We start from the raw sequence: 23,052 nt of genomic DNA, 5'->3' as shown, positions 1-23,052 counted from the left end.
GAAATAATTTTGTCTTTTTCAACTCGAAACATTAATCACTACACTAAAACGATAATCACTAAGCACCTTCTTTCACTATACAGAGTGTTCCACGAAAGGCCGGCCGTAAACTAAATCCACGCAATCTACAGCCACGCCAACCCACGTTCAAGGTCAAGCGAAGCCACACGCTGGGCTGGCGGCTGGGTCTGTTACCGCAAAGTCAACCCACGGTCCAACGTCCACGCTACCTCGGTAAAGCCGGCAGAGTAGTTGTATGCATGCGCAGCAACCATCTGGGAACAAGACTGGATCCACGATCCACGAAAACTGTGAACGAATGACAAAACGATCCAAGCGTGGATGTTTACTTAGTGGATTGTGAAGGACTGGATGCAGATTGCGGTGCAGCATTGCCAACCATGCTTTTACAAAACTACCCATGGTGTGGCTTGGCGTGGCATGGATTGGGCTGGATGCACTTTGCGGCGGGCCTAACAGCCAAAGACCATGGATTCTATAAGAAATTTTCAACAGAAAATATTCAGTAACAATATTTCTTATATCGACCTTAGTTTTCAAGATACATCAATTTTTTATATGTTTTAAAAACGGCAATAACTAGAAAACTATCAGTCAACATCGAATTCTAAGGATATGGTTGGAAAGAGGAATACATTTTCAATGAGATTCATATAAATTGTTTCTGTGTTTGACATTTTTGAACTTATTATGAGCGCTTAAACTGTTAGAAGTTTAGCTTTGAACTACACGAATGTACTTTTTCAAATTTGAGCGCTCATAAAATTTTCAAGAAAGTAAAACAAAGCAACAAATTATATGAATATTATTTGAAATTTCTTCCTCTTTCCAACCATATCCTTAGAATTCGATTTTGACTGATAGTTTTTTTAGTTATTGACGTTTTTAAAAATATAGAAAAATCTATATATCTCGAAAACTGAGGTCGATATAGGAAAATTTTATCAAACATTTTTTGTTGCAAATTGAATGTGGAATCTATGGTCTTCTGCTGTTACACCTTTCGTGAGACTTTATGTAGACAAAAAATCAAAATTAAGTTTTCTACAATAAATTCATTTAAGCTGTAACATGACAATTCGATTAGGTATATTTTTAGCATTGCCTTAAATTTCAAAATATCACGATCATGCCTTAAGCAACCTGGTAAATAGCTCATAAGTTTCATTCCTATGCACGTTTGGCCCAGTTTGTATTTTTCTTTACTGTGTCGCCTTATATTGTGAAATTGTTTATTTATTTTTAGTGTTATGTTTATGAATGTCTAATTGTTGCTGGAATTTGCTCTCGTTAAATATATATGTAGTATTGTTCTGGAAATGTACTGGCTGTAAATTTTCATGAAGTTCAACTCACTGAAAAATGGAATGGATTGTTGCAAAGTACACTTAGTAAGACTTATTAATGTTGCAAAATTAATAAGATAAATCAGGTTAGGATTGACCGAAGTATATGAAGGCACTAAGTTAGTTTTGATACAAATGAATGCTTCTGGTCCAATGGGAATCATAAAAATCAACTGCTACAATAGTTACTATCCATGGAATGATCAGATTATACATTATTATTGTGACAAGTAGGAGGCGGTTTTTTCTTTGCGAATGGAAATTTTTCCAATATAAATTATGGTTTGAAAAAGTAATTGTAGACTATTGTACAATCATGTATCAGTTAAGTGGGGTTTACATTAGTCAAGTTTCCTTGAATTCAAGTTTTCTTGATGTTTGAGTCAAATGAATGATTTTTGCAAACTTGGAAACTTGAAGTCAAGTTTTCATAATCTCAAAAGTATAATATGATTATGAAGTAGAAAATCTAATTAATCTCAAAGTTTTCTTCTTCATCTGCATCATACTTTATTACTTAGTTGTTTTTAAACATTCTACTTTGACAGACAACAACTGTTTCCATCTCATTTTCCTATTTGTAGGGTGGATTGTACCTTCAAGAGAAAATGAATGAGAATCTACCTTGCAAGATTCAAGTTGAATGCAAAAGTCAAACAAGTTCAACATATACTTAATTTAGGAATCCTTGAAGATTCAAGTTTTGGATCAACACAACTTGATGAAGATATCTTATCTTATGAAGGGTCTACATTGGTGAAGTGGATTCAAGTTTCTATTCTTGAACTCTACAATGGTATAGTGGAATCAAGTTTCTGTTCTTGGATTCAAAGAAACTTGACTAATGTAAACGCCCCTTAAAGGTGGGAATTGTTTTGTTGAAAGTGATGCCCACATGAGCTCCAGTCCAGGCTTGTGCGTGGATAATGAAACGGATGATTAGAGATGAGTGAACCTTCAGCTTCAGACCGATTTCGAACCACCGAGAGGTGATTTCTAAACTAATAAATTATATTCAGATTGGTCAGCTCTTCATGTGGTCACCCTTACAACGGAAGTAGCAGGCACATTAATCTCATGGAAATTGATGGTCACCAATGAAGAATTCAAATACAGTGATACGTATGACATTGAATATGCCTAATATTGATACTATATTGATGGGTTCTCACAAAACTAATGAGAAGCACTGTAAACAGACAAGCAAGTATATTGGACCAAATTTCATGTGGATTGTACCAAAAGTGGGAAAAAATCATTTTTAGCATACTTTGAACTAATTATAGAAATTTAGAATGAACGCTTTTTCGATATTGATACGAGATCAAATAAGAAAAAAGCTAAAAACAGTAAACTTGGACCAGGCTAAAACGTCTTGGCTCAAGTTATTAATTCTCTTCAATCTTATAACGAGGTCATTTAAATTAGGTACATTTTCTGAAAACCAATAATTGGTTTAGATCAATATTGATCTAATCAATATTTGATTAATGTTATAATATTTGTAATTTTCAATCGCACTCACTGCTGGCGAACAAGTTCCACTTATGCCGGTAGTGCCTTTTATATAAATTTACTTATTTATAATATTACTTATAGTATCTATCATATTTTTAATGTAAGTACTGATTGTAAAATGTTATGGCAAATGAATTTCAAAGTAAGTGAAATCAATGAATGCAGTACTCACTGGTAGTTGGATTTATTGACAAACATGTCTGTGAACGAAGTGGCAACGAAGCAGAGATCACTCAAGAAACCACTGCTTCCAAGATCAACAAACTCTATTATATCCTGAAAATGACAGAAGACATTTGAAAAATGCTATTTCAATATTCGAAATGCTATGTTTCATTAATAAGATTTGCCGCCGCAATACGTAATTCATTGAATCTCGATTCAACATTTGTTTGAATAAAATATGTGTTTCAGTCTTATTGTTATGTTAAGGGAACACATTTGAGTTTTTACCTGGTGTTTCCATAGTAAAACAGGGAACTAATAAATGAACATTGAATGCTCACTGCAATACACGAAGTATATAATAATATTGTAGTTGTAGCTACTCTATCTATTCTCTATCTACATATCCTTAAGGTAGAGTATTGAATCTAATACAATGTCATTCCATAAGAAACTTTTGTCAATTACTTTTTATATGGGTGATTCAATCAATTTGCCATTATCATTTGAGCACAATTGAGTTGTCAAAAATGAATGTTTAATCTATCAACCACAAAGAGTTGAAATAGAAGAATGTTGAAGATGTAATACACAAAACTATATTTTATTTATTGATACATACATATATGAGTGCTACAGGCATAGTCCAAATACACACATTAATAAAATTACATCAGTTAGAATTTAAGTCAAATAGTACATCCAACATCAAATATTATCATTAGAATACAATTTAGAAAAGCTGGTGTACAAAAAATAAAATGGAAAGAATTGAAAGAAAATATTAAAATAAGAGTAGAGTGAGAATTCAGTGGAAATAAGTTATAGGAAATAATAATAAGAAAAAGAGAAGATAGAGAGATCAATAGAATTGAAGTATCTAACAAATAATGTGAGAAAAATATGCTACATAATAATTTTGACAACAACCCAGTGTTTTCACTACATAATAATTACTGAATCAGAAATACAAGACATGACATATCACATTCCACCCAAATAAATCCCACACGAAGTCCGAACGATCATTCACCAACAAATTGGGGAATGATCATTCAAACTCGATGCGGGAGAACTTCGATTATTGGAAATATAATTCAATCTTCTCTTCAAAGTAGGTTTTGCAATGGTGAAAATATCAACTTGTCCATTAAGCCGAAGGAATTCCTTTGGTATACGATTCATTGGTTAATAATAATGACCGAATGTAAGGCACCTGTTAATAGAAAGTTACGGTTATTGAATGCTGGAACCCGGAAATTCAGTCTAGCCAACAGATTGGGGCTACTTACTCTTTTTCCAGTTACGAGGTTATACAAGAACAAGCATGACAAGACCCTACGCCTGGACTCCAAGGTAGCATGATTGAACATGTATCTTAATCTCCCTGTAGGAAATCCCATTGGACATTATTCGTTGTATCTCCTAGTGAAATTCAGTCTCAGGAATTCATTTTGGACCTTCTCAACTCAAAGAGTGAGGCCCCTCTGATAGGGATTCCAAGAAAATTCTATAGGGATTCTGATATTATACTTCAGAATTACAATATTTATGCAGTCAAATGTGGAAAATGATACTATATTTTAGTTCTTAATTTTGAATAGCAGCATATCACCAATATTTTAATTGTCCAGGAGTTCAGGATTTGAATTGAATTTTATTTTGATGCTAACATGAGATTTTCAAAACTTTGCGATAGATGAACCTGTCCAAGTTTCAGTATTGTGGGAGAGGCATGATACAAAATTATCACTATTTTACTACCTGTCCCGGTGAAATTTTCAATGCCTGAAGCTGAGTGTTTAGTCGGGATTCAGAGTGGTTGAGAAACTCAGCACAGAGCACTTCGGCTGGCTCCGATAGCTGCAGTAGCAGATCTATGCTCTCAGCTACCTCCTTGGCTGAACACTGCAACAATTTACATACAATGCATTTACTTTATTGCAACTAAAATATAATACTATAAACATTAATATAATACAACGCACTATCGGTGAAATCTCATTTGTTACTCTAAGGATACTATAATATTCAACAAAATTTTGTTCTAAGCAATTGTATTCTATCATAATTCAAAAACATATTATTAGAGCGGCGCTAGGGAGGCCCAGGCGTTATCCCAGCAGGAATATCTTTGAAGAAATTGGCTTACCCAGACTACGTCAAATCTACGTAGCAAATTTAGTCTTATTCCTGAACAAAAATAATCACCTTTTTACTCCTGGAACTGTTCCTTATAATATACGTTCCACTGTAGTTAACACTTTTAATATAGATTTTACAGCATTAACAACGTGCAAACGCCAACTTGAGTATCAAAGAAGTAGGTTGATAAATAAAATCCCGGAAGACTTTATCAATACAAAAATAACAAAAACTGAACTTAATTCAATAAAGGAATGGGTGAAAATAAATTATTACTTTAAAATTCCCAATTGATAAACAAATATTTTTCAATTTTTCTTAGATACCGTATGTTTAATGTTATTAATAATGTTTATTGAAGTATGCAAATGTCCAATAATCTATTTTGAAATTCTAGTGCTATTTAAAATATTTGAAGTATCTTGGTTATATTATATGATTAATTATATTACATTAAGTATATGATTTTTTATTTTTATTTGTCTATCTGTATTGTACTGGTCTGGATTATATTATAAAGAGCTGTATTAATTCTAAAATCATGTTAAAATATAGAAAAGAAATGTTTTGAACTCGTGACTGGAGCACAAAATTTATTTTTCTAGCCATGCCAATTATTTAACTACAAATTATTTATTCATTTCAATGTAAAACTGTTGTTAATTGGTGAATAAAATTTGATTTGACTTCCCTGTGCAATTTTTATAGCAACAAGGATTTTATGGCTCCTATACATATAACCTTACTATAATAATGTAAGGTAAACATTTTCGAAACCTATTAAGTTTAATTCAAAGTCGGTCTAATATTATTTATTTATTTATCCAATGATACACAATTCATTAAAATGAATGGGGAAGGGCCAACAGGCAAAGCCCAAAACTGTTCCATTAGCGAGCAACATTTTTGGTATTTCACTCACTCCAAAATTGCAATGAATACGTGAATAAATATTTAAATGCGGTGATCAACCAAATTTCTCAATTCATCCACACTATATAATGATTAAGCTGGAGAATCATTCTATTTATCTACTATATTGATATGATAAACCATATGTTTTCGTTGTCATTGATTCATTCATAAATATCAAATGTTGTTGATCCGTTACTAGTAGAAAGTCATGTTCAATTTTATTTGATTAAAGCTCTACAAATGAAGAGTTTACTTATTTCAATTTAATCAAATAAAAATGCCGACAAAGAAAAAGACAAAAACGATTGAAAACCGTAACTACGAAGAAGATAAGATGGAATCACATATTGACAAGTTTCTCAAGCCAAAGGAATTATCTATCGACCCAGATTCGCCTACGGCAGAGAGAGAGAGTGGAAACATTGGAAAAAGACGTTCGAAAATTTCTTAGAAGGAACGACAACCAAAGACAAAATGAAAATATTGGTAAACTTCTTATCACCTGCTTTATACGAAATTGTGGAAAGCTATACTTCATATGAAGAAACTATATCCATGTTGGAAGATATGTTCGTTAAACCGAAGAACGAAATTTATGCACGATACTGCCTTGCTAATGCAAAACAACAAATAGGTGAGTCCATTGATCACTACTATTCTGAACTAAAAAGATTAAGCTTATCATGTAACTTCACTAGAGTGTCAGCCGAAGAAAACAAAAACGAGCATATTAGAGATGCTCTTGTTTCAGGGTTATGTTCTATTGAAATTAAAGAGAAACTTTTTCAACAAGAAGATTTGAGTCTACAAAAAACCGTTTCCCAAGCACGTGTTCTTGAATCCGCAAAAACATATGCCGACTCCTTTAAAAGTACTTGTTATACAAACTCTGTTGAAGAAAATAAAAACATAAGCTTGAGTGAATCTTTCTCAGATGTTAATGCTGTAACCCAAAATCGACAGGCAATTGTAGAGAAATCCGTTCAATGCCAACGTTGCGGATATAAAAAACACTCAAATTCTCAAGAATGTCCTGCAATAGGAAAGACTTGTCATAAATGTTCCCGAATTGGACACTTTTCCCATGTGTGTAAAAGTAAAACGCTCAAAGAAAAACTAACTACGTCAACTATTACTGCAGCTGGTATAGCCAGTAATCTTTCTAAAGCTACAATTATTGTTTCGGTGAATGGAATAAATACACCAGCTCTTATTGATACCGGAAGTGTTGCCAGTTTTATTGATGAAAAATTTGCAAAAACAAATAAATTTAAAACTGCATCAGATTCTTGTTTTATAAGATTTGCATCTGTTCAACATAACACCGCTACAAAAGCATGTGTTTATAGCAATATTGTGTACAAAGGAAATGAATACAACAATATTAAACTCTTGGTATTAAAAGAATGCTGTTGCAATGTGATACTTGGTCACGATTTTTTGATGAATCACTCTACAATAAGTTTAGCATTCAATGGTAATAAACAGCCTCTTGTAATAGATAATAATTCTACAACCACACCACCCTTGAAAGATTGCCTCTTGGTGGAGGCCATGATAAAACCATGTTCCCTTTTCAATGACTTGACTCCCGATTGCCACCCAATAACTACCCGATCCAGAAGACACCCACAAGATGACTATGAATTCATGAAGAATGAGGTCAATCGCCTCCTTACAGAAGGAATAATTGAGGAAAGCCAGTCCAGTTGGCGTGCCCAGCCTTTCATTGTAACCAATGGACAGAAGAAACGAATGGTCATAGACTATTCACAGACTATTAATAAATTCACAAATTTAGACGCATACCCTCTCCCATTGATCGAAGATCTTGTAAACACAATTGCCAAGTACAACATTTTTAGTACTGTAGATTTCAAGTCAGCTTACCATCAAATACCGATTCTTGAGAATGAACGACATTACACTGCCTTTGAAGTAGGCCGAAAACTTTATCAGTTCAAACGAATACCATTCGGAGTAACCAATGGAGTAGCTGCCTTCCAACGTACAATAAACGGACTTATAGAAAGAGAGAATTTGAACGACTGCTTTGCCTATTTGGATGATGTTGTCATTTGCGGTTCAGATCAAGAAGAACATGACAGAAATCTTAAGAAATTTCAACAAGTAATTGAATTGTATGGCTTGACTATAAATGAAGAAAAATGTAAATTTTCAAAAAAATCATTGAAGTTCCTTGGGTATGAGATAAAACATGGAGAAATTAAACCTGACCCAGAACGCCTTGCACCACTCATGAACTTTCCACCCCCAAGAAATGCTAAAGAAATGAAACGACTCATGGGATTACTGGCTCATTACTCCCGATGGATTAAAAACTTTTCTCAAAAGATTCACCCCCTTGTCCACATACAGAAATTCCCTCTATCTCAAGATCAGATGGAAACTTTGGAATTGTTGAAAAATGAAATTGCTTCCGCGGTACTGCTCTTTGTTGATGAAAATGTACCATTCATAATTGAGACAGATGCATCAGATTTTGCAATTGGTGCAACATTAACACAAAATTCTCGACCAGTAGCCTTTTTCTCACGAACTTTGTCCCAACGTGAAACCAGGCATTCAGCTGTTGAGAAAGAAGCCTATGCCATTGTGGAGTCTATAAGAAAATGGAGACACTATTTACTACGAAAACAATTCACTTTGATCACTGACCAAAAATCAGTCACATTCATGTTTGGCACTCAACACAATAGAAAAATAAAAAATGAAAAGATACAAAGGTGGCGCCTAGAATTATCTGAATACAAATTCAACATAGTCTACAGACCTGGAAAAGAAAATGCACCAGCTGATGCACTCTCTCGTATATGTATTACAGCTGGTTGTTCAACATTGAACTCAGCTTTGGCAAAATACCATGATGAACTTTGTCACCCTGGTGTAACTCGTTTCTACCACTGGCTCAGAATGAAAAATCTCCCCTATACTGTAGATGATGTAAGGAAAATTTGCTCCAATTGTGCAATTTGCTCTGAAATAAAACCACAGTATATGAAGACAAAAGGAAATCTCATAAAGGCAACAAAACCTTTTGAACGAATTAATATGGACTTCAAAGGACCCGTACAATCAAAAACAAGAAATAAATACCTACTGGTGATGGTTGATGAGTACTCAAGATTCCCTTTTGTATTTCCTTGTCCAGACATGACTGCGAGAACAGTCATAAATTGCCTGGTCTCATTAATATCAATGTTTGGCCTTCCAAGCTATATTCACACAGACAGAGGAACATCCTTCATGTCAACTGAGTTGAAGAGCTTTCTTGGCTCAAAAGGGATAGCAACTAGTAGATCAACGCCTTACAATCCGAGAGGGAATGGTCAAGTAGAGCGATATAATGGAATTATATGGAAAGCAATAACACTAGCTCTAAGATCACGAGGACTTGATTCAAATCGATGGGAGGAAGTGTTGCCTGATGCACTTCACTCTATTCGATCTCTTTTGTGTACTACAACAAATTGCACCCCTCATGAACGAATGTTCCTACACATGAGATCCTCAACAAATGGACAGTCACTAACATCTTGGCTAATGAGCCCAGGACCAGTTTGGCTGAAGAAAATGAACCGAAATTCAAAGCAAGATTCATCAGTAGAAGAAGTTGAATTGATTGAGGCAAACCCAGAGTATGCTCACATTCGTCGCCCTGATGGACAAGAGTCCACTGTGTCGCTCCGTCATCTTGCCCCTAAGATAACACGAAAATCTAGCCGGGTAGAATGATATGATAAACCATATGTTTTCGTTGTCATTGATTCATTCATAAATATCAAATGTTGTTGATCCGTTACTAGTAGAAAGTCATGTTCAATTTTATTTGATTAAAGCTCTACAAATGAAGAGTTTACTTATTTCATATATTCTTCTAATTAGTCCAAGACGGGCTACACACTGGTGTCGCAAGACACGCGTCTTGAGACGCGTGTCGTGACTTATCAAATTTCATGAGACATGCATGTCTTTTGCATGTCTCTGTCGCTTGTCGCATGTGTCGTGATTTTCGGTTGAATTACAGACTGAGCATGAGCAGTAACAAAGAGTGCTCAGTGCTGGCAGTAGACAGTGGCGATTTGTCGTAGACATCATGTCTACGACACCAGTGTGTAGCCCGCCTAAGGCTTGGGCATGGGTAATGACGTAAAGGAAAATCCAGAGAAATTACAGACGTCATTTTTATTTTAATTAATTTCATGTATTGTACAAAGCACTATAATAATAATATATAATAATAATGGCCATGGAGGAAAAACTAGGCTTAGCTGTCTGTGTATGGGAATGTTTCTGAATTGGGAATCGATCGATCTCATGAGTAGATTTTACTCTGCATACTGCAGCAATAGAAGACAGAATTTGTAATACTACTTGGCTCTTCGTAAATGGTAATGTATAAGGAACATGAATTTAAGGTAGAATTCTATATTGCTAATTCTAATTATTATGCACTTCCCACGTACGTTTACTTCACAACGTATTACACGAAATAAGTGAGCAAAAAACTTACATCTTGACTTTTGAATTTATTGCGAAGCTGATCCATAAGTTCTTTCAGTATGGCGTTACAGTCTTGCTGGATTCCCTGGAAAGATTCCAAATTTCCGTACTGTTCCAGCACTCTTTGAGTGTGCAGATAGTCTCTCACTGCCTGGAAGATGAAAAAAGCATCCAGCAACATTTCCGCAAAATAAACTTCAGTGTAAAAGGTACAATTTGGTAACTTATTGTAGAACTCGGTAACATTACTTGATTCTAGTATTGAATATGAAAGCAACAATGTAATTGTCTTCATCAACTACAAACATCACAATACACTAGACATATCAATGATAATTATCCTATACTATTAAACGAGCAATTTCTGTTTATATGTTTGTATTTCACCGGATCTCGAAAATGGCTCGAACGATTCTCACGTAATTCAGAACATAGTAGATTTATAATATAAAAATTTGATTGCACTAGGTCTCATCCCTGGGAAAACTCGCTGAAGGACATTAAAAGGATAATTATTATTCATCCTTGGAAAAACAGCTGATAATAAATATTTCGTCGTCTGTTGATGATGGAAGTGAGTGAGTGAGCGAGTTCAAGTGTGTGGGACTGTGAAAAACCTGAAATCATTCAATCAGGTACTTGGTGCAGGGTTATTTTTAATCCTGATTGATTCCAGTAGAACCATATTTTTGAAATGGTCTTCTCTGATTTGGTTCACGTGAAATTAATCAGGATTGAAATTTAACCGGCTTTTGTGCAACCGGGCCTTTGTGAGGGAAATTTTTGCATTCCCTGGGAATCAATCTCAATTCACCGTGATTAGATACAACATTTCTGTTTGAACTATGAATATTATTATAATTTCTTCTTTCGTAATAAATTGCTATGTTTTTGTACTCCAGAGCGAAGCTCGGTCCCCGATATTTATTAAATAATACCATACTAAATGTCTGATATCATTAAAGGGATCTTGAGATAGTGGATTTGAGATGTAGACATAACAAGGGTTGAAACTGAATATTTGTAATACAGATACTATAATGGATTTATCTCTATAGTAGAAAAAGAAAATTCTCATTTTTTATTTCGTTTTCGTCGGAAGGGTTCCTCAATATCTAGAGAATTTGCAAGTAGAGTTTTCTTAGAAAACATCGCTACATTTAATTACAGGGAATAAGCAAAAATATTTTGTAAATAATATTCTGAATAGTGCATAATTATGATTTTATAAATTTGTGTGAATATAATGTGTCTAGCTTTACACTTACTCAACACAGTGAGTATTTGTAGTACAGCACAAAATTCAAGTTGAAGAGTTTCTCCTATTGTATCTTACCTCTGAATAGTTCCCCTCTTCCATTTGTAATTTAAGTTTTGAAGGCAATTTGAATAAGAACTGCAGTCTTTTCAGTAAGGTGTGTACTCCAGACAGCTTCGAGATTTGTTGCCTGGTATCCTAAAGTTGGAGAAAAAACAAATTGAAATTTATTTGAATGAAAAATGTATAATTTAAATTTCAAGATATAGGTATGTCATTATATATAATACTGGTAGCCTATATTGAGATCAATCACTCCCACAATACTCTGATCTTCCCACAATTTGAATTATTAAAGAAAAAATCGATCTAGATTATTTCGTAGGTTTAAGCAGAAATAATAGAACTTGGACTATAGAATTATATTTTTTAATGTTTCAAGTGAGAGGGAATTAAGAGAGCTTTGAAATATGAATATGAGAGATTGTGCAATATGTTTCTAAATTGAATATAGAACATTTTTCAAGAAAACTGATAAAATTTAACATATTCACTAACCTGTAGAGTAGACGATATTGATTCTGAAAATGATGTTATAGATCCCATATTCTTAGCAAGCATATCCATTTCATCCTCCATCTTTTTGAAGTCACTTTTCATCTATGAACAAAATATTCCATATTCAAGGAATTACAATGGTATGTGCAAATATAGAAATTAAAACCAGTTGAAACATATCAGAAACAAATTTTTATTCTCCTTACTTAACAAGTCATTACCTGCCAATACATTGTCAGTTGAGGATTTGAGTATCCATGGGAAGTATAGCATTACAATTACCGCCACAACTTTTTACTACTGTATAAGAAAGAACTTATTCTTCGGATTAAATTAATATTTCTCTTACCGATATACTCCACAATTAAGTTATTGGAATTCCAAGAATAATAAATTAGAAAAATTCAAATATAGATATCGAATATGAATAGTTTATAGCGTTTTAAAGGCTGTTAAATTTTTAGTAACTTGGTAAATTCTTATTGAACGATATTAGTTGATTAAAGAGCATTCATACAACGATTTTTAAAAATCAAATAAATAATTCTCAACTTATTATGCAGAAAGCACAATAATTAATGCTCTTCAGCTATTCGCAATTGAAAAATGTGACAATGGAAATAATATTTATCAATTTAATACCATTCCTTAGTAGAGTACAGTTTAGCCTCGCTAATCCGGCTCATCGGTTAATCCGTGCAGGGAAATAGGAATTGGCTGATCAGCCCTCGGCCAAGGTCTCCTCATAGCCTAGTGACCTAGTCTAATCTACAATAACTATATATGGTTATATCTGATTATATAGGGTTGTAAAGTTACTGTAGTTTAATCATACTATCAAATTTCAATGTTTGTTGACATTTCCTGTCATCATTCACTATCAGTTTCATTTTTCAGACTGGCTCTTGTCAATGACGTATTATACATCAGTAATTGTAAAGTATTCTAATTTGTAATGTAATTGTTTTTGATGAATAAATTTTATTTGATTTGATACATCATTAGCCTTGTGCAAAAATATGATATGATTTTAGGTAAATGAAAGAGTTACATTACCTTTCTAATAGTATCGGTGGCTGAGATGAACTTGTTGTAATTCTCATAAACAAGTGTTTGCATTTCTGAATGTAATGACTGAGTATCACGTACAACCTCTGTTTCTTTATCCATTACTTGTTTTAAAGAACTTTCCTGGAACATTAATCATGAAATTATCATATTTTATTTATAATTGTACAACTATTAAATATAAGAAACAATTGTTACAATAAACTTTTCTAAAAGGATTAATCATGAAATTATTATTTTTAAGCGTATTTTTACCTATTTTATTACTTTAATTTTAACAGTACAACTAGTATCTTAAAAACCACATAACTTACTTCTTAAGATGAGGCTAAACGACTGTAGGTTTCAATTTATTATTATCTCAATTATAATTTATTTATCTAGTTTATCAGAAATTGACAATGGTGTAACAACCGAGACCGGTCTTTCTAAGTATTTTCTTAGAAAATACTTATTAATTTCTTAGTATTTTTATTTAATATGTATAAGTATTATATACTTATTAATTTCTTATTATTTTTATTTAATATGAATAATTACCACAATATCAACTTTTCAACTACACAAAAAGTATAATAGAGGATTAACCCTCCTAGATAGCCGACTGTATTGTATTATTTCTAAAGTTTGTTTATTTCTAAAAGTTTCTAAAGTTTATTTCTAAAAGTGTGAGAATAATAATGTTTTTATTCCTTAAGTGCTAAGTATAACATTGCTATCGGAGACTGCTAATATGGATATCATTGCTAATATCGATAATATTGTACTCAACGACCCACATGATGTACCGTAGATATAATTATAAAGATAGACAATGGTTAAAGATAGATATATTAACAGTGGTTAACAATTGAAAACTAACACGGAGCCTTATTCAGTACAATGAAAATAATGCATGAAGTCACACAGAAAATAAACACAATGATTAAAATTTGAAGCTAGTGAGCACTTCCACAACATTGCGGATAGTATGATAAAAGTAATTTTTCACTGACGACTAAACTGAATCTAAAGCAGATATAGTGAGTACTTCAAAAATGATGTTTTTTCTTTGAAGAACAAGACATACAATACAAAAATTGTGTCCCAAGTGGATATAGAGCCATTACTTGTATATGCACAAGTGCAAGAGCTATGCTATTGTCTTATCTTCTTTCGACTACAGTGCATGTGAAGTAGAATGCAGAAAAGTATAACCAAAGACATGCTAACCATTAGCGTTACAAAAGAACAGCGTATAACTGGAACATCCCAAGATTTATTAGAATTATTTTAATTATTATTAATTTTCAAGAATTATTTTGTGATTTTGAAGTTTGTTTTATGTTTTACGGAAGTTTTATTATTAATCTATATAAATTTAAAATTATTTGTTTTATTCTGATTTGTATATTCAGATTGATGATTTAGTGTATAAATTGAAATGGACATAACCTACATAGTATTTGGAAAATTTAAGACAAAATTAGGAAATTGAAGAAGTTTTGGGCAATAGCCTGTTTTTTCTTTTCCGTCTACTGTATTGTTTACTCTATCCAATAAATGAATAAATAAATGTAGGCTGTGAAGGACCAAGGAATCGCTGCCTGTGTTGGCACAAACACTTTTCAGCATGTTGCCAGAGAAGATGAAGAAATTGGGAGACACTGAATTCAAAAGAAGGGTGAGAGAGAGTCTTGAATCCAAGCTGTACTCTTTTGTGGAGTTCTTACAGAACCAAAGGGACCCAACAAGACCCAAATCAACATGAATCAACACAGCCTATCAAGCTTCAACTGGTAGCATAGTTGATTGTAATACGTAATAGCTACAGAAACTCAATACATTGAAGACTGATGTGAGAGTAAAATATTGTTGAAAAACTTGGATATTTTATTTATCTGGTCGACCAAAGAATTATAAAATAACTTGACTAAGTAACATTATCAATTACAGACATACAAGAAATATAATTATTGTTTCAAACCTGTTTTGATTTTTCACCTGTTGAATTTTTAAACCTGTTACTAAAGTTGACATGGGAGCAACACATTCTTGGGCCCGGTTGCACAAAAGCCTTTTTGATAAGACGGCTTCTCTGATTGGTTCTCGTGGAATTAATCACGGTTAAAATTTAACCGGCTTTTGTGCAACCGGCACTTGAAGTGTGTAATAAGTGATCTAGGTTATATTATAAATCCCTTCATGAAACTGAGAGGACATCTGAGAATGGAACACTGTTGATGCTATACCATGAATTGCCCATGAATCAGCCCACTAGATTGGATGCTTGCGTCGATAATGTGATTGCAAATCTGAACATTGGCAATAGCATTAGTAGTTCAATTGTAAATCCTCTTCTCAGTGACCACCTGGCACTCGGCTGCAATGTGAAATCGCCAACTTCCACCTACCCTGCCTCTATACCTGCAGGGCGTGATCGATTCACTTGGGTGCGACCCATCACACAGGGTGGACGCGAGCGTTTTCTGCATTATCTGACTCTGATTGACTGGAGCTTTCTGAAGGATCATCCTGATGCACAGCCCAATTTCACGGCGTTTTTTGATAGACTCCTGACTGGCTTCAACAACTGCTTTCCACTAAAACGTTTCCTCTCTGGAAGGCCTGGTAAACATGGTGGACTGTGGATTACGGACGACCTTCTTGACCTGGTTCTTATGGCGTATGAGCGGTTTCGGGCTGATCGACTTCTGTCCTCTAAACGGACCTACATGGGACTTAGGAGATCATACCAGCGGGCTGCTCGTGCGGCCAGGATGCGCTACAACTCTGAGCTGATTGACCGGGTACCCAATAGGTGCAAAGCTGCCTGGGGTATCATCAGGGCCGCTGCGGGTGTGCCAGCTCCTGGTGCTGTTCCGGTATCTGCGGATGATCTTCACGACGCGTGGACCAGCTCTATACGCGGTATCTGCGAGGGGATCCGAGCTTCCCCTATGGTGGCGGCGAATCTGCTCTCGGCCCCCCGCTCTTCGGCTATTGACCTGGCGCCGTATTACTTGTGATGATGTCACTCGAGTTGTGAACTGTTTGAGCAACTCGGTTAGTAGAGACATTTATGGTGTGACCAGTGCTACTATTAAGGATGTATTAGCTCTTATTGTTTCTCCCCTGACTGCTTGTATTAATCTGTGTTTCCAGCAGTCTGTATTTCCTTCTCAGCTTAAAATTTCTAAGACAGTGCCTGTCTTTAAGAAGGGTGATAGGCATGATCCTACTAACTATAGGCCTATCTCCATCCTGCCTATTATATCGAAGATATTTGAAATCCTTATTGCTGAGCAACTCCTTGCTTATTGTGACCAGTGCGGCCTGTTTGCGACCACCCAGTTTGGTTTCAGGAAAAATAGATCCACCACTGATGCAGTAGATTTCCTGCTTTCCAAAATATGTTATTGCTTTGAGACACGTGGACTTGCTGGGCTCAACTAGTGTGATCTCAGCAAGGCCTTTGATATAATGGATCATGCTATTCTCGTGGACAAGCTTAGGCATTATGGTGTGGGACCGTCTCCTCTCAAACTGATTCAGGCCTACCTGGGGGGTCGCAGACAGGCGGTGCTGGCTAATGGAGTTCTCTCTGAGATCAGGGATTGTGTTGACTGTGGAATGCCTCAGGGCTCTGTCCTGGGGCCTCTGTTGTTTCTTATTTCAGTTAACGACATAGCTCAGGTGGATGGCAAGTGTGATGTCAGTTATGCAGACGACACCACCTTCTTCAATGCTGGTCGCGAGATGGGAGGGCTGAGGGCAGCTATGGTGGAGACTGGGGCATTTGCGTGGGACTGGTTCTCTGCCAATCGCTTCCTCCTCAATGAAGACAAAACAGAGTCTATTGTGTTCAGTCTCAGAAATAGGAATGAATACAATTTTGCCCCCGTCAAACTGTTAGGATTTACCCTTGACAGGAAGCTCTTATGGAGCGAGCACATTGAGACAGTCTGCGCCAGGTTGAGCAGAGTGGTTTTCCTGCTGAGAGGTCTCAAATACAGTGTACCACCTCATTATCTTAAAATGTGCTATTTTGGCTTATTTCAGAGCGTAATTTTATAAGGCCTCCCCCTCTGGGGTGGAGCCACAGATGTCGCCAGAGTCCTTCGTCTCCAGAAGAGGGCCCTGAGGATTATTTGTGGGGCTGGTGGATTAGCCCACTGTCGCCCGCTCTTTTTCAAAGAGAGGATCCTCACCGTCTTCTTCCTCTATGTTCTTCATACCCTTTGCAGAACACATGCAAACGTGGGGTTGCTCTTGACCCGACAGACCTTCCACCCGTATGAGACTAGGGGTAGACTCAGGCTGGATTTACCCTACCAGAGGCTTAGCAGAACTCGGACTGGTCTGGCTCATATATCTATCAGCCTCTATAATAGGCTGCCTCTGTTGGCCAGGGATCTGCCTGCTGTGCGATTTCGAGGGGCTCTGAGGAGCCTGCTGCCGGATCACCCTCTGTACTCACTCCGTGAGTTCTTTATGTCGGAGAGCAGTGTGGTGAGTGCCTATTTTCTAATTTGATTTCTGCCTCCGGGCAGTTGTTTTTTTTTTACTTTTTGACGTGTCCCAGTGGGCTTCACTTTAGTGATCCCTTTTATGGAACTATTTAAATAAATACTAAAATTGAAGTTTTTGCTAATCGCTTCCTGTTTGGTATCCTGATCTGGGGCCATTCACCACATGGCAAGGACGTCAAAGATAGCAGCCTACTACGTGTTATTACGTATATAGTACTCGTAACTTGGTAGATAAGCATGATGCTCATTGCCAGCCCATCTTCCGCAAATTTAACATTCACAAAGTCTGTGGTCATTACATTTTGGTTTTTCTGCTATATGTAAGGATCAACACTGCAGCAGTGGGAGCAAGTACCTTAGCCTACACCACTATACAACTTGAAAGAGGACGAATTTGGATGTGCCACGGTGTCGACTGACAAGAGTGAGGAAATGTTTCTCCATGCGATCATTGGAAATGATCAATTATTTGCCAGAATCAGTTAAAGAGCACTCAGTGTATGGTTTCAAGACGTCTTTGTCAAAGTTTTTCATTAAAGGAAACCGTATATGATATAGATTTAATTAATAATCATAAATACTCATGATCTTCACCACTGTCATCTATTATGTTAGTGTGTATTGTGTGGTCTATTAACCATTGCTATGAACAGTTTTTTATAGAAGTTTTCATAATGATTGTTTGACATAAAAATGACGTTATCAACCCAGAAATGTCCTGGGAAAAGATCTAGAAATTGAAAATCATTGAAAACTAAATTTGCACGTCTTGCAATAGGCAGTGATAGTGGAAGGCTACAATATACAACCTTTTCCTATTCATAGTTTATATTATAAATTCAACTAAGCTTAACAAACACTGTTACCTTGAGTATTTTCTGAAGATACATATCTGGATTAAAGTATGTGCCGTTGATATCGTATGGATTTCCCAGAGGTTTGCCCCTGTCTTCTGTTTTTGACATTGTAAATGGTATCTAATTCGCAAATTAATTATTCAATTAAGTTCTATAATTCCAAACTGGAATAAAGTATACACGTCAATAAGTGGAAATTTTCAATCATTGAAAAGTTTTATTAGATTAATTCTATAATTTATTTTATAATAATATGGTTTTGGTTTATCACATTACAAACATAACCACAAAACAAAAATTTAGACGTTTCTTCTTTCTTGAATACTTCGATATCGATATAAATTATTATCGATAACTCATTGGACACTATGGTTGAAGATATAAGAAAAGTAGAAGATATAGTTTTTACGTTTTTTTAATGAGCTGGTGATTTTTCCTAATAATGAATGAGAGAAGATATAATTTTAAAAATTATATTCATTGTAAAACATTTTCAAGGAATTATTATTTTAAAATGCAAAGTTGTCCAACCTGTAGCTGTTCATGGCCATATGATTATGTCTCTGGGGGTGGGTCCCAACGTCAACATTGAACAATGAACATTGTTCAAGGCTAAGAAAAAGATAAGTGTTATTCTAGCATATCAGAATAATCTTTAATTATTTATTCGATGGTATTTTGAACGTATCTAGGCGTTGATAAGTTGAAACTTAAAAGTTTTTTTTTTGGTTTAATTTTCAACATTTCTGAAAAAATGGCTGCTGAATACGAAAAGCCCCCTCCATACTCACCTAACCCACCAGGTAAACAAGTTATTTCATGTTTTAAACCTTACTTACATTTAGATTGTTGCTATTGAAATCCTTTATTCTCTTATTAATTTATTTAAATTGTGTGATAATTATGTTTTTTATCGATTGAAACGTTGCATTGTTTGTTGCAACTACTTTGTAACTCAATTCATTATCTTCTGTTACATAACCGAGATAATTCTTTTAAATAATAAATTGCAAATATTGTCAAATTTATTATTTGTGAACTACCAATTTCCTTTTAATTCAATCGATATTCAATTTATCTATCATTATAATCTATAAATTTATTTTAATTGATCTATAATCTAAATTTAATTTATAGAAAATACCACAAAAAACAAACTACACCGCATGACCGCATTAACTTACCGCCAGGTCTCCTTTTTGTAAATGGGCTGACTAGGATAGGGTTAGCCTTAGCTAAGCTTTAGTCCAGATCGCCAGTTTTTTTTTTTTTTTTTTAAGGTGCAATTCCTTGAAGGTGTGTCAACACGCGCCGTTCGAGACTCGCAGCTAAGCAGGCTTGTCGAGACGAGCGGGCTATAAGCAGGAAGCTTGAGACGCGTCGTTACAGCCGTCACAGCTAGAGCACATAATCTATAAATTCATTAAACTTGATGACTCATTGGATTTTCATGTTGTATGAATGTTATGGCCACAGATGAATTAGAAATATTGACTATTATATTGCTTTTAGTTATGATTCATAAAAGCAATATAATAATTAACACCTCTAATTCATCTGTCGCCATAACATTCATACAACATGAAAATCCAATGAGTCATCAAATCTAATGAATTTATACATTTATTGGTTCTCAGCCTTCACGGCTGAAACGACGCGTCTCGAGCTTCCTGCTTATTAGCCCGCTCGTCTCGACAAGCCTGCTTAGCTGCGCGTTTCGACACGTCTCTAAGGAATTGTACCTTAAGCTTACTAGTAATATTCCACATTGGAAAATAGTTAGTAAACTACATTAATCGATAGACTATTGCCGCAAAAATTAATACATTTGTCCTCTTATAACGGGGATTGAAAAACTGTTTGCAACTAGGGCGCTATTCACCTTGAGTGCCCGGCCAAACAGAGCAATCTCGATCCCATAGGTACATAAGTAAAATTCCCGAGCGACGACTCTAGGCGTGCAGTATTCGTATTTTGTATATAGGTATACAATAATATAAAGTAGACAACAGCTGTTAATACTGCGTGGCTACAGACGTCGCTTAGGAATTGGGCCTTCAGATCGCATATCCTAGATACATATAGAAACATAGGTTCGCAGATCGGTCTTTGCGTAGCTTGGTTCTAAAACCGAGCTTGCGTACTGCTATAACTATAATATAATCTGGTATCCTTAGAATTACTTGGCGCGATTATTACCTTATAACCGCTGCATCGCCGTTGAGCAGTTGATGCTGGATAGGTTGTGCCATGTTGATTTAGACCCTTTTTTTGACGGCCTCTTGCACTCTGGTTCTGCCGAGAAATCCCTCGACAGAGTACAGGCGCTTGGATGCAAGACCACTCTAATTCACCTTCTAATTCTCGTCAGTGTCTCCCAATCTCCTCTAGCAACAGGTTGAAAAGCTACAGTTCCAACACTGGATACAAGCCTTGGTCCTTGGCTGCATGCATCTTAGAATGTTTAAGTTACTTGCTCTTGTTCTTGTATGATATTATTGATGTGTAGCAAGTCCTTGCTCATACTTTTCCTTTCCCTTTACATGCACCAATAAATTCAATACATACTGACTATAGGCTAGATAGCCGCAATAGTAATATCATTTGAACCTGACACTTTACCATGAATTTTGTTCATGGGAGAGGAGAAACGCAGTGGATGTGCTCTCTGTGTAACAGAAGAAAGAGAGAGGATACGCTACATTTTGTGGGAGTCTGTCCTATTCTGGGGGGTGTCCGTAGATTTTGGTTGGGGAAGAATCGGCTCTCTGAACTAGAGGCCATGCAATGGCTAAATGGTAGTGATTGGAATAGGTTTGTTGCTTTTTTGAGGGATGCCCTGAAGATAAGAAATAATATAGTGTTACAGTTTAATTATTAAAGTTTTGTTTTAATTAGGTTTGATTATTTATTATTGAGTTTATTGTTTTATGATTATTGGCATTATTGATTTTGTTAACAGTATATACGTATTTATTTTTAGTGTATATTTTTCTCTTAATATTTTAAAATTTTTTCACAAATATATTGATAACCGACTCCTGGCAGACAACCTTCTCGGTTATGCCAAAATTGAATGACTTAGTTTGTTTTCTTATTTCCTTGAGTAATTAATTATGCATATGATTTTTTTATTTTTTATTCTTAGCTTTGTTAAATAAAGGCCATTTTTATTCATATTCATTCATTCACTTTACCATGAACCAGAAGAAGACTAAATTTATTACTTTTTCACCTACTGAAATAGGTCAACCAGTACAAACCTTGTCTTTACAAATGCATTCTCACGCTTTGTTAAATAATGTGGATTGTGATTGCCCTTGTATTGAAAAGGTGAAATCTTTAAAATATTTGGGTATTATGATGGATGATCATATAAAATGGGATACTCATATGGAATATATGTGCAGACGGCTTAAATATCTAATTTATAGGTTTTATAAACTAAGTCAAATAGTTGATATGGTAATAGTGAAAAAGATTTATTATGCTTATGCGCAATCACTTTTTCAATGTGGAATTGAGATATGGGGGGCTGCTTATGATATCCATATGAACAAATTATTCACATTACAGAAACACCTTATCAGAGCTGCATTATGCAGGCCAAGATTATACCCTAGTAGACTTCTTTTTCAAGAATTCCAGGTGCTTACAGTGAGGCAAACATATGTTTAAAGAATCATATTATTCATTGATAAGAATAGTGATACATTCAACTTAAGGAATAATCCATATAATTTTCGTCCCTCCAATCCATTACAATTTGATATTGACTTTACCAGCTTAATTGTATGTAGACGTCAGTTTGAATATCAGTGTTACTTGTTTATAAATAAAGTCCCAACTGAATTCATTATTAATAGAATTTCAAAATCCATAATGAATTTTATACTGGATTGGATTAGGATAAATGTTTATTTTAAATTATCTATAATTATGTAGTGTTTCATTCTTGTGTTATAAATTAAAAAAATATATTTTTTTCATGACTTCCTTGTATTGGTCTTTTTGAGTTCGTTATTTGCTTGTAATTTTGTTACTTTGTCTTATCGTTTGTAAGGATTTAGATGTGACCTGGTTTCCATAATTTTATTTATTCTAGTGGTTTGAATAAGCTCTATTTTCTTCTCCTATTGACAAGTTTACTGTACCTAGTTGTTCGA

The 23,052-nt window shown here is 34.9% G+C and overlaps 1 protein-coding gene across 1 annotated transcript in view; it reads right to left on the bottom strand.

Moving 5' to 3' along the window:
• Positions 1-19,214, bottom strand: part of LOC111054656 (vacuolar protein sorting-associated protein 51 homolog) — a 48,325-nt gene extending 29,111 nt beyond the window's left edge. Inside the window, exons 1-7 of the mRNA XM_039429510.1 lie at positions 18,896-19,214; positions 13,507-13,641; positions 12,451-12,552; positions 11,971-12,090; positions 10,645-10,785; positions 4,815-4,958; positions 3,058-3,161 (exon numbers count right to left, since the gene is read on the bottom strand). Coding sequence (XP_039285444.1) covers positions 3,058-3,161; positions 4,815-4,958; positions 10,645-10,785; positions 11,971-12,090; positions 12,451-12,552; positions 13,507-13,641; positions 18,896-18,994 — 845 coding nt within the window. The 5' untranslated portion in view covers positions 18,995-19,214. The remainder of the gene's footprint in view (positions 1-3,057; positions 3,162-4,814; positions 4,959-10,644; positions 10,786-11,970; positions 12,091-12,450; positions 12,553-13,506; positions 13,642-18,895) is intronic.
• Between the last annotated feature and the right edge of the window lie 3,838 nt (positions 19,215-23,052).

Source organism: Nilaparvata lugens, chromosome 5 (assembly GCF_014356525.2).
Source record: "Nilaparvata lugens isolate BPH chromosome 5, ASM1435652v1, whole genome shotgun sequence".
Classification (NCBI taxonomy): domain Eukaryota; kingdom Metazoa; phylum Arthropoda; class Insecta; order Hemiptera; family Delphacidae; genus Nilaparvata; species Nilaparvata lugens.
This window is presented reverse-complemented; position numbering and strand designations above follow the sequence as displayed.